Here is an 18,595-nt window from a genome sequence, read left to right on the forward strand (position 1 = left end):
TGTGCTTTCACACTTGTGGTAGCATGAGACGGACTCTACAACCCACAGAAGTTGCTCAGGTAGTGCAGCTCATCCAGGATGGCACATCAATGCGAGCTGTGGCAAAAAGGTTTGCTGTGTCTGTCAGCGTAGTGTCCAGAGGCTGGAGGCGCTACCAGGAGTCAGGCCAGTACACCAGGAGACGTGGAGGGGGCCGTAGGAGGGCAACAACCTAGCCCCAGGACTGCTACCTCCGCCTTTGTTCAAGGAGGAGCACTGCCAGAGCCCTGCAAAATGACCTCCAGCTGGCCACAAATGTGCATATGTCTGCACAATCAGTTAGAAACCGACTTCATGAGGGTGGTATGAGGGCCCGAGGTCCACAGATGGTGGTTGTGCTCACAGCCCAACACCGTGCACGACGCTTGGCATTTGCCACAGAACACCAGGATTGGCAAAGTCGCTACTGGCGCCCTGTGCTCTTCACAGATGAAAACAGGTTCACACTGAGCACATGTGACAGAGTCTGGAGATGCAGTGGAGAGCGATCTGCTGCCTGCAACATCCTTCAGCATGACCGGTTTGGCAGTGGGTCAGTAATGGTGTGGGGTGGCATTTCTTTGGAGGGCCGCACAGCCCTCCATGTGCTCGCCAGAGGTAGCCTGACTGCCATTAGGTACCGAGATGAGATCCTCAGACCCCTTGTGAGACCATATGCTGGTGCGATTGGCCCAGGGTTCCTCCTAATGCAGGACAATGCCAGACCTCATGTGGCTGGAGTGTGTCAGCAGTTCCTGCAAGATGAAGGATTGAAGCTATGGACTAGCCCACCCGTTCCCCAGACCTAAATCCGATTGAGCACATCTGGGACATCATGTCTCGCTCCATCCACCAACGTTATGTTGCACCACAGACTGTCCAGGAGTTGGCGGAGGCTTTAGTCCAGGTCTGTGACGAGATCCCACAGGAGACCATCTGCAACCTCATCAGGAGCATGCCCAGGCATTGTAGGGAGGTCATACAGGCACGTGGAGGCCACACACAATACTGAGCCTCATTTTGACTTGTTTTAAGGACATTACATCAAAGTTGGATCAGCCTGTAGTGTGTTTTTCCACTTTAATTTTGGGGATGACTACAAATCCAGGCCTCCATTGGTTAATAAATTTGATTTACATTGATGATTTTTGTGTGATTTTGTTGTCAGCACATTCAACTTTGTACAGAACAAAGTATTCAATGAGAATATTTCATTCATTCAGATCTAGGATGTGTTATTTGAGTGTTCCCTTTATTTTTTTGAGCAGTGTATATCACATCAATCTGCTTAAAGTCTGGAAAGACTGGGAATTTATGATTACGGAGGCGACTCCGGTCAAATCGTCTGTGGACCCTCCGACACCGGCTCAGGAGGAGGCCGGGGGAGAGGTAAAGATAAGCGACGCTCTCACGAAACAGCAGCGACAGAAGGCTCAGAAGTTGATGCGGCAGAATACTGACATATTCTCAGAGCTGCCTGGCCTTACATCTGTGATCCGACATGACATTGTCACCGACACTCGGGTAAGGGTACGAATGAAACCATACCGTATGCCGGAGGCAAGCCATCGCAGGTGAGGTAAAACAAATGCTCCAGTTGGGAGTCATCGAAGAGTCCAAGAGTGAGTGTGCTAGCGCCATTGTGCTGATTCTGAAGCCGGACGGATCGTTACGATTTTGTAACGATTTCTGAAAATCGAATGAGGTGTCAATTTTTGACCTTTATGTGATGCCCTGGGTGGATGAGCTGATCGAGAGACTGTGGCAAGCCCAGTACTTCTCCACGCTTGATCTGACCAAGGGTTACTGGCAGGCGCCTCTGACAGAGTCGGCGAAAGAAAAGACAGCCTTTATAATGCCGGAGGGTCTCTTTCACGATGTCGTCTTGCCTGTTGGATTACATGGTGCTCCGGCTACGTTCCAGAGGTTGATGGACATAGTGTTAGAGCCTTATCAAAAATATGCATCAGCGTATTTGGATGATATTATCTTCTTTAGTACCGACTGGCATACCCACTTGTCCCAGGTACAAGCAGCGGTGGATTAACTCAGAGCCGCGGTATTAATGGTGAACCCAAAAAAATGTGCGGGTCTCAAGGAAGCTCGGTACTTGGGGTACGTGATTGGCCGTGGGGTTATTAAACCCCAAATAAACAAGATCGAGGCCATTCAAAACTGGCCCCGGTCTCTTACTACTAGACAGGTAAGAGTATTCCTCGGCATCATTGGGTATTACCGACGGTTTATACCTAATTTTGCTGGATCGGCACTCCTGACCAATTTCTTAAAGGGAAAGAAGTCTGTCATGGTTCAGTGGAATCAACAGGGCAGGAAGCGTTCCAATCCATGAAGTTGGCTTTATGCGGACAGCCGGTCCTCACCAGCCCCAACTTCAAGAAAGGCTTTATAGTGCTAACAGATTCCTCGGAGGGTGGCCTAGGAGCGGTGCTGTCACAGGAGGCGAACGTAGAAGAACATCTAGGAAACTTACCCTGGCAGAGAAAAATTATAGCGTAGCGGAGAACGAGTGCTTGGCTATTTAAGTGGACCTTGGAGTCCCTACGCTATTATTTGCTCGGGTGACAGTTTCACTTGGTATGGATGAGAAATGCCAAGGAGAGGAATGCTTGAGTCACCAGATGGTTCCTGTCACTGCAAAATTTCAGTTTCTCAGTAGAACATTGTGCGGAGAGGTCACAGGGAAATGCAGATGCCCTGTCACGGGCACCCTGTATGGTGACAGGTGTTCAACCCTACAAGTTTGAACAGAGGGGGGGGATATGTGAGGCAGTGAGAGGGGATCATATACGAGGTTTGGTATGTATCCCCCAGGATGCGCATAGAGGCCTATTGAACCCACTGGAGTGCATTGCAGTCACAGGCACCGCTGTGGTTGCAGTGCAAAATAAAAGTAAGTGGAGCTTATTCAAGCTATTTGACCAAGTCGGATTAAGAAAACCCGGCAGGGGCTTTTATTTTTGGAGCGATCTACAGGATGGAAGTGGGGCGGATCACTCCCTACAGCCGGGTCTTACAAGTGGCTCATGTCCACAGGTTTTATTTAAAAACCTGCAGCAAAGGTTTGGGTGTGTCAGTGGTTTGTTTGCAAGCTGCAGAGCAGGAAGCTCTGTGCACTGCAAGCCTGGGTGAAGGCACAACACAGGCTTGTGAAGGCAATGTAACTGGCACACCTCAGAGTGAAATGGCGTGGCCGTCTTTCACGGCAACGGGTTTGCACGGACTGTTTGGATCACCCGGCTCCGATCCGAAGGACATCTTTTGCATTTGAGTTTTTGCAGATAAAGACGCTTAAGTTGAACTTTCCTTGGGTCACTGCCTCATTACCGCACAGTGTGAACACAGCCACACTACGGGGCCCACTCAGAAGTTTCACCATCCCAGACCAAAACCCTAGCTACGCTTCTGGTGACACCACTCCATCCACTACTATGGGAACAGTGGTGTAATTTGTGACCCATGCTCCATCCACCATATTACTACTCCCGTAGAAGTGGACAGAGTCAGGTCACACACTATACCACTGCTCCCTTAGAAATGTGTAACCTTGCTCTGTCCACTTCTAAGGGAGCAGGGGTGTAATAGAATAAATATCCAGTAGATATAGAATTTCACAATAACACATACTGCATATAATAAACTTGCACCCTTTTGTACTTTTTATATGTCATTAAAGGGTGTTTACCCTAATAAATGAAAAAAACATGTGGGGTCCCTCCCTATTTTTCGTAAACAGGTAAGGTAAAGCAGACAGCTGCGGGCTGATATTATCAGTCTGCAAAGGTCCCTGGTTATTGGGGCCTTCCCAGCCTAAAAGTACCAGCCCGCAGCGGCCCTAGAATTGGCGCATCATATTAGTCGCTCTTTGCCTGCCCCTTCCCGATTGCTTGGTGCGGTGGCAATCGGGGTAATGGTAGTTGTGGTTGATGACAGCTGTGAATTGTCAAAATTCACATCTGGCACCAAGCCCTGTGGTTAGTAATGGAGAGGGGTCCATCAGACACCCCCACTACTAACCCACTAAAAAAACAGAAAAATAAATGTTATTTGAATAGACTCCCCGAATCTTTCCCTGATTCATCAATTTATTTTTGAAAAAAAAACAAAAACAAACAGGTCCGACGTAGTCCATGGCGCTCCCACGACTATCCCCAAATCCGACGTCCAAAGGATATGGAGCTTTGTTCAGAGAACGACGCTCCATAGGCTGTAGCATTAGCCACCCTGGGTCCTGTTGCGCTTCGCAAGACCCGGCGGCTGTGATGAACAGTAACCTCAGTAACTACACCGCTCATCAGAGTTGCTGAGCCCTCTGTATAATGGCCCCACATAGTGCCCCACAGTGTAATGGCCCCATATAGTGCACCAAAGTATAATGGCCCCATATAGTGCCCCACAATATAATGCCCCACAGTATAATGGCCCCATATAGTACACCACAGTATAATGGTGTCACCCATCCTGGGTATATGCCCCCCTCCCAGGTATATTCCCCCCCATCCTGGGTATATGCCCCCTCCATCCTGGGTAGGTATATGCCCCCCCATCCTTGGTAGGTATATGCCCCTCCATCCTGGGTAGGTATATGGCTCCATCCTCGGTAGGTATATGCTCCCATCCTGGGTATATGCTTCCATATAGTCAATGCAAAGAAAAAAGCAACCAATAAACGCTTCTATTTACCTTCCACGCTCCCACGCAGTGCTGTGTCTGTCTGCTCTGAAGATGTCAGCTGTGAGCAGTGATAACAGGTGACAGGCTGAGATCACCGGACCCCACTGCAGATACTCACCCTGACCTCCACTCCCGGCGCCTTCTCTCCCTGGCAGCTCCTGTCATGGCATGCACGGACTGAGCAGTGCTTCTGATGACGGGGGGAATGTGCAGCTCACAGCTTAGACTGCGGGCTCCACAAAGATGGCCGTAATCCCCTCCCAAGGCTGGGACCTGGACCACCCAGGGGGCGTGCCCAGGTCGCAGCTTGAGGCAGGAGGAGCGGCCTCTAATGTTAGAGATGGGTTCAGTGACCCGACTGCTGTCTCTTATGGCCAGGACTGCCATGAGTGAGGTGTGTAAGAGTGCTGCTTAGCTTCTTACACACACCCCAAATAAGAATGGCAGCCCCCAGTGGCTAATGTAAAAATGAATAAATAAACTGGTGGTACATCTAATTTTGTATTAAAAATAATTGATTAAATAATCAGTAATTATTAATGCAAAATTTTAAATCATGGCACCTTCACTTTAAGTGTGTTCCTGTCTCCACCCCAGGGTTACTGTTTTAATTTTCTCAAAAAGGTATTCAGACATCTCCTGGCTGGACTCATTGAGTTTGATAAGGCTGGGTTCAGATGTCTGTGACAGTTACATTTGCAGTCTACAACCTTATTTAGCTCTGCGTGCAGCTCTAGATATGCTTTGCAGATGGGTGTAGGAGCTGCCTCCTATTGCATGCAATATCATGATAAATTAGCTGGCCCAAAATATCATATATTTCAATAATACATGTTTACCAATCGGTGGTCACACGACTGGTTCTGTTGGCTTCCATCACGTATAAAAAGAAGTCTAAAGGATTTGTTCTTTTTTCTTGTATTCACTGCTTATTTCCATTTAAAAACAAAGTCAAGGCTTACAGTGGGTGAAATAAGTATTGAACATGTCAGCTATTTTCAAAGTAAATATGTTTCTAAAGATGCTATTAACATGAAATTTTCACCAAATGTCGGTAACCACCCATCCAATCCACACAGTCAAAGAAATCAAACCATAGAACTCCATAAATTAATTTATGTGTAATAATGAGAAATGGGAAAAAATATTGAACACATGAAGAAAGATAGATGTAAAAAGTCATTGAAAGTCATGACATCAGCTGAAATCTATCAGTAATTAGATAGCAATCCTGTCACCTAGTGAAAACTGATATCATCTGGTTCAACTTTTGGCCGATAAAAAGGTGTCTTATTACCAAGGTGCCACACAAGAAATATCTCATGATGGCTAAAATCAGTGAGCTATCTCAAGACCTTTGCAACATTATTGTTTTAAAATACACTGATGGAATTGGTTACAGAATAATTTCTAAAATACTAAAGGTTCCAGTGAGCACTGTTGGGGCCATAATCCGGAAGTGGAAATAACATAATTTCACCATAAACCGGCCACGACCAGGTGCTCCCTGCAAGATTTCAGACAGAGGACTGAAAAGAATATTCACAAGAGTTGTCCAAGAGCCAAGGACCACATGTTGAAGTCTACAGAAAGATCTAGATTCAGCAGGTACAATTGTTTCAAAGTAATGCTCTCAACCTCCACGACCTGTATTCACACTCACCACGCAAGACTCCATTGCTGAACAAGAAGCATGATCAAGCATGTTTAAAGTTTGCTGATCAACATTTAGGCAATTCTTTGAAATACTGGGAGAATATAGTCCATCAGATGAGACCAAAATTGAAACGAGGGTGAACATTTCAGAAAGACAATGATCCCAAACACATAGCCACGGAAACTCAATTGGTTTCAGAGAAAGAAAACCTGCTAGAATGACCAAGCCAATCACCTGACCTGAATCCAATAGAAAATTTATATAAGGAATGAAAGCTCAAAGTTCATAGAAGGGGCATACAGAACCTTCAGGATTTGAAGAGTTTGTGTGGAAGAATAAGCAAACTCACACCTGATCAATGCATGCGACTACTTTCTTCATACAGTAGGCGTCTTAAAGCTGTCATCACCAACAAAGGTTTTTGTATGACGTATTAATTAAATTTCAGTAAGTATGTTCAATACTTTTTCCCTGTGTCACTTCTCATTATTACATATAACTTAGTTTGGATTGGATGATTGTTCCCAACAACTGGTGAAAATTTCATGTCAGTAGCATCTTTAGAAATATATTTACCGTATTTTTCAGACTATCTAAGACGCACTGGACCAATGTTGTGGTGGAGAACAGGAAGAAAAATATTTTTTATAATATGGGGGTCCGTCTTATAGTCTGAATAGGTATCTTACCTGGGCCCTGTGACGTGCCGGGAGGGGGGGAAATATGATAAACGTGTACATAGGCGGGGATTTGGTGGAATAACAAACAGATGGGCGGGGATAACTTGGCGTCCGGGGGACGTCAAGCCTGTGAAAAACCAAGAAGATAAAACTACTCTTCAATCAAACCTCTACTATGGGCCATACAGGTATGTATAGATTTACTTTTCTATACCCTGTATGCTCATACTAGAGGTCTGATAACTCCAAAGTGGTGACAGATTCCCTTTAATGAAATGCTGGAACACTGCAGGTGCATTGGTGTCAGTGGCGCCAGCGACGACATCGGGGAGATCGTACAATATCCTACCACTGCCGTCACTTTGACAGGGACGACACTGGGGAGATCACACATTATCCCACCGCTGCCGTCACTCTGTCAGGATGTCACAGGATTGAGCAGGGATTCGTGCGCACTCGAACCCGATTAGTCACTGCGTAGCTACCAGCAAGCGAGCAGAAAGCGTATGGCGTATACCCCTCTGGATTCCAACGCATGGAATATGTGTATACGCCCCCGTACGGTTATTGCCAGCTTCACGATAGCCCAATTATTTTTATTCGCTGCCACCACTGACCGAGTTTGAAATATAATACAGGCCTGGTCGGACGCCTGCGTTCTGGTAGCGTATATGGTTCAGGGGAGGGAGTGATTACAGAGCAAAAGAAACAGGACTATTAAATTTTATATTTAATCCAAAAAGGAGGCAGTGTTTGTATATTTTTCCTAAAGATTTTACAACAGGGGACAATACAGTACAGAATATACAGTTACACAAAATAAATAGGATTAAAGAAGAAACTTACCATAAAGTTCGCAGAGACGATTCAGTATAGCTGAAGGGGGGCGCCCCACTTATTGATTTGACTGTTATCAAACGAGATCCGTTGCTTATAAAGTCTAAACCACCCTGGCTGGGCGGGGCTCCAGTCTTCATATTTTTATTAGAATCTATAACTTCTGGGATAACTTATCGCTGGTTTACCGCAGAAGCGTGCAAGCGACGCCATATTTTCCAGTATGAATTTACCTTTTTTAGAGACCATACATGGACATGGCAGAGCTGCGGTCTGTTATTCTGGTACAGAAAATTATGCATACTGTTCCTTGGCTGACCCTGCCACTAAAAATATGGGTCCCATTATTATCAGAATTATGGAACTTCCAATATTCCACATTTCGTGTCGGTGCCTAAACGTCTCTAGTTTGCAGCTGGCTATTGTGAGTAGTGTGACAGAGTTCCTTTGAAGCTCCTGACTAAATCTCATCTACGTGTAAATTTGTCGCAAGCCAGTGCCAGTGGAAAACACACTCGCGTGTTAATTGGATTTGCCACCTCTCTTTGTACTGCCATCTGCCTAGTAGCCACCTCTACTGTGTGGGCTAATTTGCAGAGAAATCACTCTTTAGATTGTCAGCTCTTCTCTTGTGACAAATGGTATAGGGAAGGAGGGAAGTTTGGGAGAAAATTTTAATATTTTATTAATATTTTTATGACAATTTGTCAGACCGAAAGGCATAACCAGACTCTCGAAATGCCCTTCAGTGGTATTGAACGCTGTTTTCCATTCATCCCCTTCTCTGATTCTAACCAGATTATAGGCTCCCCTTAAATCCAACTTGGAGAATACCTTAGCTCCCACAACCTGGCTGAACAAATCTGGAATCGGAGGAAGAGGGCATGGCTCGCGGATGTTTTTTTGATTTACTTCCCGGAAATCTAAACCGGGATGTAGTCTGTGATCTTTTTTCTTCACGAATAAGAACCCTGCCACCACGGGCGAAGATGAGGGTCTGATATGTCCCTTTTCCAGACTTTCTGCAATGAAATCCTGAAATCCTTCATGGCTTGTCTATTAGGGCCAGAAAGATTATACAGTCTGGACTTTAGTAGTTTAGCTCCGAGGGTCAGGTTAAATGAACAATCATATTCACGATGAGGAGGTAAATCCTGACACCCCCTCTCAGAAAAAAACATCCTCAAAACCAGACAGAAATGCAGGCAAGATTTCCATAGAGACTGTAGAAAGGGAAATATCTAAACAATTCTCATGGCAGTAATCTCCCCACTCAATGACCTGGTTTGCCAATCCACCAACGGATTATGTTTTACCAACCAGGGTTGACCCAAGACAATTGTGGTGGGAAGACCGTCCAGGACATAGCAAGGGACTATCTCACATTGAACCGACTCCACCCTCAGTCTTACATTATGTACAATCCGTGTCAGAGCTTTCTGTGCAAGTGGCGCTGAGTCGATGGCGAAGATGGGAATAGGCTTAGCTAAATTACAGCAAGCAAGACTATGAGTTCTCACAAACTCAGATTCAACCATGCTAACTCCAGCTCCACTGACAACAAACACAGAAATGTTCTCGGTTTTGGTCTCTAGCACCACCTCTGCTGTCAGGATAAACCGAGAACTGCAGGGTGATGATAAATGCACCCCTTCCTTATCCAACTCCAGACTACCAAGGGTTAACCGAGTCTCCTTTTGCTTAGGCATCAAAGGACAGGCCATAATAAAATGTCCCTTTTTTCACAAAAAAACACATCTTTTTTTTGCGAATCTCTGGGGAAATGTACGAAGCAGAGGCTCCCCCTAACTGCATGGGTTCCTCCACCTCCCCCAGTAGTGGATCACCTCCAGACAGCCACCCCAGCCGAGGGACATAACCCCAGAGAAGGTGATCTTACCCACCTATCTCGAAGGCGTCTATCAACATGTATAACCAAAGACATGGCAGCCTCCGGGATTGGATTGCAGGATTGGGTACGTCCGACTACAAGGCGTGGTCTCGCTCAATACAAGTGTATGGAGAGCGAGGCTGCGCCCACTGGCCAGGGGTATGTATAACACATACATACCCTTCTGTACCAGGTCTCATACCGGCGAATCACCGCAGCGCACAGTGCCTGCGCTAGGAGGATTCATAAGTTTACAGTCACACAGAGTGACTGCAGACTCATCACTTTTGACCGGACAACCCCTTTAAGGGAGACAATCACAGGGGGAGACACTTAGCTTGAGCAGGCTTCAGAGAGATTACACCAAACGTCCTCCAAAGCACCAGAGAGGAAGTAAGCTGACAGCTATAACTCCACAAGGGAATATGTGAATATCACTGGCACCTCCCTGCAGCAACTGAAAGTATTTAAACACCCAGGCCAGGGTGTCAATCAGAGCAGAAGGGAGGTAGCCGCTGGGTTCTAAAGTGAGAAGGATTTAAGAAGGCGTCTGCAACGCCAAATGAAGTGACCTTCTGCTGCCAGCTGCAGAGCGACTGTCTGTCACATCTGACACACCCGTGACACTGTGTCCGGCTGTCTATTTGTCTGGCTGTTTCTATGATGAGGAACATACTTGTGCTTCAGGGCATGCCTGTGGGCAGGTCTTTTTTTTGCTGATCTGGACTAGAGCACCAAGGAAAGACCCTGCCTCCAGTCCCGCCCTGAAGCACAAGTATATCATAAACTCAAAACTGCAAACACTGATCACACAAGAACCACGAGATGGATTTCTTCACCTCAGGTATCATTTTAATTAGTGCAACAGCCCCAACTTGACAATGCCTGTAGTTTACTTAGTAAAATCTTGCTGACAGATTCCCTTTAACATATGGAGAAGATGGGTTTAAGAGAGAAGGAAACAATTGAAAGAGCACAAACTGGTAACATATCATAATCTATTAGTCCTATCTTTATGGACTACTGTCTGTGTCAGTTGATAATTAAAGTTCATTGCAATTTGTATGGAAATGTTATAAAGTATATAATATAAATTTTAACATAATTTCAATGCAATGTTATTTGAAAATAATAAAATAGGTTTTATTCTTGGCAGATGACTGTACGAGAAACTCAGAGGGGCATCTGATATTTTCAGATTCTTCTACAGATGAACATGGTATCACAAATACATGTGAAGAACATGTCATTATCCCAGATACATCTCAAGCACTTCTCAGAAAAAATCTGTCATCTGCTCAACAGGTCTTTTCTTGTTCTTCAGCGAAGACCAATATGCAAGACAAAAGTCAAATTATGGTTGCTGAACATCAAATTACTCATATAGAGGAGAAACCATGTTCATGTTCAGTTTTACCCGTAGAACAGATAAAAAACACAAGGGAAAATCAATATTCATGTACAGAATCTGGGAAATGTTTTAATCTAAAAAAAAATATTATTACACATCACAGTATTCACACAGGGGATATACCATTTTCAAGTTCAGAATGTGGCGAAGAAAGCAAGAAATCCAAACTTGTTATAGATCGGGGAATTAACACGAAAGAGATGCCATTTTCCTGTTCAGACTGTGATAAACGTTATAACAAGAAATCCAAACTTTGTAAACGTCAGAGAATTCACATAGGGGATAAACCATTTTCAAGTTCAGAATGTGAGAAGTCTAGCGAGAAATCCAAACCTGCTACAGATCAGGGAATTAATACGGGAGAGGAATCATTTTCATGTTCAGCCTGGGGTAAATGCTATAATAAGAAATCAAAACTTGTTACACATCAGATAGTTCACACAGATGATAAAGCATTTTCAAGTTCAGAATGTGGGAAACCTAGCCAAAAATCTAAACTTGTTACAGATCCGGAAAGTAACAGAAGAGAGAAGCCATTTTCATGTAGAGAATGTGGGAAATGTTTTGAGTGGAAAACAAATCTTGTTACACATCAAAGAATTCACACAAGAGATAAAGCATTTTCAAGTTCAGAATGTGGAAAGCCTAGCAAGAAATCCAAAGTTGTTACAGATCAGGAAATAAACACTGAAGAGAAGCCATATTCATGTTCAGACTGTGGGAAATGTTATAATAAAAAATCCAAACTTGATACACATCAGAGAATTCACACAGATGATAAAGCATTTTCAAGTTCAGAATGTGGGAAACCTAGTGAGAAACCCAAACCTGTTACAGATCAAGAAATTAACATGGGAGAGAAGCCATTTTCATGTTCAGACTGCGGGAAATGTTATAATAATAAATCCAAACTTGATAAACATCAGAGACTTCACACAGATGGGAAAGCATTTTTAAGTTCAGAATGTGGGAAACCTAGCCAAAAATCTAAACTTGTTACAGATCTGGAAAGTAGCAGAAGAGAGAAGCCATTTTCATGTAGAGAATGTGGGAAATGTTTTGAGTGGAAAACAAATCTTGTTACACATCAAAGAATTCACACAAGAGATAAAGCATTTTCAAATTCAGAATGTGGAAACCCTATCAAGAAATCCAAAGTTGTTACAAATCAGGAAGTAAACACTGGAGAGAAGCCATTTTCATGTTCAGACTGTGGGAAATGTTATAATAATAAATCCAAACTTGAGAAACATCAGAGACTTCACACAGATGGGAAAGCATTTTTAAGTTCAGAATGTGGGAAACCTAGCGAAAAATCCAAACTTATTACAGATCTGGAAATTAAAACTGGACAGAAACCATATTTATGTTCAGACTGCGGGAAATGTTATAATAAGAAATACAAACTTGATACACATCAGAGAATTCACACAGGTGATAAAGCATTTTCAAGCTTAGAATGTGAGAAACCTAGCGAGGAATCCAAACTTGTTATAGACCAGGAAATTAACACGGCTGAGAAGCCATTTTCATGTTCAGACTGTGGGAAATGTTATAATAAGAAATCTAAACTTGATACACATCAGCGAATTCACACAGGGGAGAAGCCATTTTCCTGTATAGAATGTGGGAAATGTTTTGAGCGGAAAACAAATCTTGTTACACATCAGAGAATTCACACAGATGATAATGCATTTTCAATTTCAGAATGTGGGAAACCTAGCAAGAAATCCAAACTTGTTACAGATCAGGAGATTAACTCGAGTGAAAAGCCATTTTCATGTTTAGACTGCGGTAAATGTTATAATAAGAAATCCAAACTTGTTACACATCAGAGAATTCACACAGAAGAGAAGCCATTTTTAAATTCAGAATGTGGGAAACCTAGCGATAAATTCAAACCTGTTACAGATCGGGAAATTAACACAGGAGAGAAGCCATTTTCATGTTTAGACTGTGGAAAATGTTATAATAAGAAATCCAAACTTGATAAACATCAGAGAATTCACACAGATGATAAAGCATTTTCAAGTTCAGAATGTGAGAAACCTAGCGAGAAATCCAAACTTCTTACAGATCAGGAAATTAACACAGGGAAGAAACCATTTTCCTGTACAGAATGTGGGAAATGTTTTGAGCGGAAAACAAATCTTATTACACATCAGAGAATTCACACAGATGATAATGCATTTTCAATTTCAGAATGCGGGAAACCTAGCGAGAAATCCAAACTTGTTACAGATCAGGAAATTAATACGAGTGAAAAGCCATTTTCGTGTTTAGACTGCGGTAAATGTTATAATAAGAAATCCAAACTTGTTACACATCAGAGAATTCACACAGAAGAGAAGCTGTTTTCAAGTTCAGAATGTGGGAAACCTAGCGATAAATTCAAACCTGTTACAGATCAGGAAATTAACACAGGAGAGAAGCCCTTTTCATGTTTAGACTGCGGGAAATGTTTTAATAAGAAATCCAAACTTGATAAACATCAGAGAACTCACACAGATGATAAAGCATTTTCAAGTTCAGAATGTGGAAAACATAGCGAGAAATCCAAATTTGTTACAGAGCAGGAAATTACCATTGGAGAAAAACCATTTTCATGTTCAGAATGCGGGAAATTTTATAATAATAAATCCAAATTTGATACACATCAGAGAACTCACACAAGGAAGAAGCCATTTTCATGTTCAGAATGTGGGAAATGTTTTAATTGGAAAGTAAGTCTTGTTGTACATCAGAGAAATCACACAGGGGAGAAGCCATTTTCATGTACAGAATGTGGGAAATGTTTTAATTGGAAAAGAAGTCTTGTTGCACATCAGAGAAATCACACAGGGGAGAAGCCATTTTCATGTGCAGAATGTGGGAAATGTTTTAATTGGAAAGTAAGTCTTGTTGCACATCAGAGAAATCACACAGGGGAGAAGCCATTTTCATGTACAGAATGTGGGAAATGTTTTAATTGGAAAGTAAGTCTTGTTGCACATCAGAGAAATCACACAGGGGAGAAGCCATTTTCATGTACAGAATGTGGGAAATGTTTTAATTGGAAAAGAAATCTTGTTGCACATCAGAGAAATCACACAGGTGAGAAGCCATTTGCGTGTTCAGAATGCGGGAAATGTTTTAATTGGAAACATAGTCTTGTTGCACATCAGAGAATTCATACTGGTGATAAAGCATTTTCAAGTTCAGAATGTGGGAAACCTAGCAAGAAATCCAAACTTGTTACAGACCAGGAAATAAAAATGGGAGAGAAGCCATTTTCCTGTTTAGACTGTGAGAAATGTTATAATAAGAAATCCAAACTTGATAAACATCAGAGAATTCACACAGATGATAAAGCATTTTCAAATTCAGAATGTGGGAAACCTAGCGAGAAATCCAAACTTGTTACACATCAGATAATTCACGCAGAAGAGAAGCTATTTTCAAGTTCAGAATGTGGGAAACCTAGCGATAAATTCAAACCTGTTACAGGTCGGGAAATTAACACAGGAGAGAAGCCATTTTCATGTTCAGACTGCGAGAAATGTTATAATAAGAAATCCAAACTTGATAAACCTCAGAGAATTCACACAGATGATAAAGCATTTTCAAGTTCAGAATCTAGGAAACCTAGCGAGAAATCCAAACTTGTTACAGAGCAGGAAATTACCATAGGAGAGAAGCCATTTTCATGTTCAGACTGTGGGAAATGTTTTAATTGGAAATATAATCTTGTTACACACCAGAGAATTCACACAGGGGAGAAGCCATTTTCATGTCCAGAATGTGGGAAATGTTTTAATCGGAAAAGAAATCTTGTTGCACATCAGAGAAATCACACAGGGGAGAAGCCATTTTCATGTACAGAATGTGGGAAATGTTTTAATCGGAAAATAAATCTTGTTGCACATCAGAGAAATCACACAGGTGAGAAGCCATTTGCGTGTTCAGAATGCGGGAAATGTTTTAATTGGAAACATAGTCTTGTTGCACATCAGAGAATTCATACTGGTGATAAAGCATTTTCAAGTTCAGAATGTGGGAAACCTAGCAAGAAATCCAAACTTGTTACAGACCAGGAAATAAAAACTGGAGAAAAGCCCTTTTCATGTTCAGACTGCGGTAAATGTTATAATAAGAAATCCACACTTGATACACATCAGAGAATTCACACAGGTGATAAAGCATTTTCAAATTCAGAATGTGGGAAACCTAGCGAGAAATCCAAACTTGTTACACATCAGATAATTCACACAGAAGAGAAGCTATTTTCAAGTTCAGAATGTGGGAAACCTAGTGAGAAATCCAAACTTGTTACAGATCAGGAAATTAACACGGCAGAGAAGCCATTTTCATGTTCAGACTGCGGGAAATGTTATAATAAGAAATCCAAACTTGATAAACATCAGAGAATTCACACTGATGATTAAGCATTTTCAAGTTCAGAATCTAGGAAACCTAGCGAGAAATCCAAACTTGTTACAGAACAGGAAATTACCATGGGAGAGAAGCCATTTTCATGTTCAGACTGTGGGAAATGTTTTAATTGGAAATATAATCTTGTTACACACCAGATAATTCACACAGGGGAGAAGCCATTTTCATGTACAGAATGTGGGAAATGTTTTAATTGGAAACATAGTCTTGTTGGGCATCAGAAAAAATACACAGGGGAGAAGCCATTTTCATGTACAGAATGTGGGAAATGTTTTCATTTGAAACGTAGTGCTGTTAGACATCAGAGAATGCATACAGGTGAAAAGCCATTTCCATGTTCAGATTGTGGGAAATTGTTTAAAGATGAATCAAATCTTACTGCACATCAGAAAACTCACATAGTGGAAAAACCATGTTAGGGGTGTGGGAAATGTTTTGCTGGTAAAACAGATCTTATTAGACCTTAGAAAACTAACACAGGGAAAAAGCCATTTTAATTATCAGAAAGTGGGAAATATTTTACCAAGATATTAGACCTTTTTTAATAATTTTATTGACAATATGTACAAGAAAAATGTTATAATGAAGCAAAGTCACATCTACATTAGTAAAGGAAAACAATCTAAAGCTCTAACTGATTTTTAGCAAATGCAGTGATGGGATGCCATTACAAGGGGGCGCTGGCCAAGGCCACCCGTGTCTGTCATGATGGCTGCTCTATGAAAACAAATCTGTGGCTGGAGTTCATAGGAGACCATGATTTTTTCACAGCGTGATTCCCCGACAGTGCTTCTCAGTAAAGTATGGTGCCACCACTATGATCTCAATACTCTATCAGGCCCCCAGTACAGCCTCCATTACAGTATAATGCCCTCCCATATTTCCACCAATATAGCATGAGGCCACTACCATCCCTCCAATACAGCGTGATACCCTCACAGTGCCCACAAATATAGTATGAGGCTACAACTATGCCCCTCAGTACCTACAAACAATTATACAACATCAAATAAAGTGAAAATATAATATTTATTACATCAATAAAAACATGAAACCGAAAATAAAGAAACAAAAGCAAAAAAGATCCTACAGAGAACTGTTTGTTAACCTGTATATGATAACCAGGTCCTTAAAAATAGCTTGGATACTCTGCTCAGTGGTATGTTACTTTATGACTTAAAGCTGTCATGTAATTTGTTACTTGACTTTGTAATTAATTAAGTGTACCCGGGCACTCTATTTATGATGTATAAGACCAATATTCTTAAGGACCTGGTTATCATATCCAGGTTAACATACAGTTCTCTGTATGGTGCACTGTCACTTTATTTTGTATTTTTTTTACTATAACCAACTTACTTTTAGTACCAGTTGTTTAGTGGTCTCAGTCATATTAATTATTTATGCCTAACTACATGCACTGTCACTTTAGTCCTTTCCCCTAATATGTGGTAGCTATCATGTATTTAGCTGTTATTATGAACAGTAGGTAGTCCTTCCACATCCACTTACTCTATCAGTGCATTGTTATGATACATAATGGAGGGGACCCTTTCAGATAGATCTGTTACCAGTTTGTATCCTGCGTACGATATTCCTCCTGTAGGATCTTTTTTGCTTTTGTTTGTTTCTTTATTTTTGGTTTCATGTTTTTATTGATGTAACAAATATTATATGTTCACTTTATTCGATGTGGTGTAATTGTCTGTAGGTACTGTGATTTTCATGATTGCACGACTACTATATATTGTTTCTTACAGTGTTTAGCTATGCCCCTCAATATAATGTGATGGGCTCGCTTATTACAGTATGATGCTTCCAAAGTCCCATTAATTCAGTAAGATGCTCCCACAGTGCACCTCCAGTACAGCATGGCGCCTCTCGATTCTCAGAAAATTGTACTGCCCCCAAAAATTATTCAACAACTTCCTTTTCTACTATGCAGTGTTCCAGTCTGTGCTGCGTATGAATGGAGGCTCTGGGCAGCAGTCTCAATCTAGTGACATAATCTTGGCTGCTGAGCCAGAGCTGAGATGGACCAGGTGAATGGTGGAGCAATGAGCAAACGGCTCCACCATTGTGTTTAATTGTATCTGCAAATACCATTGAATTTAGGACATCCGGAAGGGGGCAGGGCTGTTTGAACTTCCTGGATGACAGCTTCTGTAGCGGTCATGTGTTCTGCCGACATTGGCAGTCCACCATTGATTAAGACCAGTTTAGAATCAAATAACTGCCTCAGCAACTCTTCCGATTACGTGCAGTAGCATCTCCTCACTCAAGTAGAACAGAGCGGCGTTGGGCAAACCCTTTCAAGCTTCTCACCAATCATTATTAAACATCTGGTTTAAAATCTTTGTGTTGAAATCTTTTTTCTTTACATGTTATGATATTATCATAGAATCTAAAGATCTGTTAGAGATTTTTGCAGAAATAGTGAAGGGAGAATTAGATAGTATCCTATTACAGTTGAAAAGTGATGATTTAAAAAGATAATCTGTTTTCTTAGTCTTGTCTGCAGAAAAACACATGGGGAAATTCTTTACTCTGTTAGCCCATAATACAGCTGAAAATGACTCATGTACAGTATATAAGGTGCTTTAAAGTTAACTCTTTGTGTAATTAAACTTTTATTAACAGGCTAAGAATGTTACAGGAAGGGAACTCTTGTTGCTGATGGGACAATGGAAAAACAGAGTACGTTGTAAATCATCACTTCCCCTACAACAGCACAACTTGTAGGTATATAGCAAACAAATCCCTAAGGCCTTCTTCAGACGCCCGTGTTTGTTCACAATCACATAGGCAAAAAATAGAACATATGTTATCAGTGTTTTCGATCCATGTTTCATCAGTCTGTTTTTATCATCCGTGTTTCTGTTTTTATCATCTGTGTTTCATCAGTAATTTTAACATATGGGTAAATAAATTACAAAGTTTCTCCTATCCGTTGCAGTGTTAAACAGGGACTGCGCACT

General features: G+C 41.9%; 1 protein-coding gene across 1 annotated transcript in view; it reads left to right on the top strand.

Moving 5' to 3' along the window:
• The window catches only part of LOC141272100 (uncharacterized), a 61,858-nt gene extending 46,178 nt beyond the window's left edge, over nucleotides 1–15,680 (top strand). Inside the window, exon 7 of the mRNA XM_073682413.1 lies at nucleotides 10,932–15,680. Coding sequence (XP_073538514.1) covers nucleotides 10,932–15,610 — 4,679 coding nt within the window. The 3' untranslated portion in view covers nucleotides 15,611–15,680. The remainder of the gene's footprint in view (nucleotides 1–10,931) is intronic.
• The last annotated feature ends 2,915 nt before the right edge of the window (nucleotides 15,681–18,595 follow it).

The sequence above is a fragment of the Phyllobates terribilis genome, unplaced genomic scaffold (genome assembly GCF_046119375.1).
Source record: "Phyllobates terribilis strain yellow unplaced genomic scaffold, ASM4611937v1 Scaffold_5__5_contigs__length_657084704, whole genome shotgun sequence".
Classification (NCBI taxonomy): Eukaryota; Metazoa; Chordata; class Amphibia; order Anura; family Dendrobatidae; genus Phyllobates; species Phyllobates terribilis.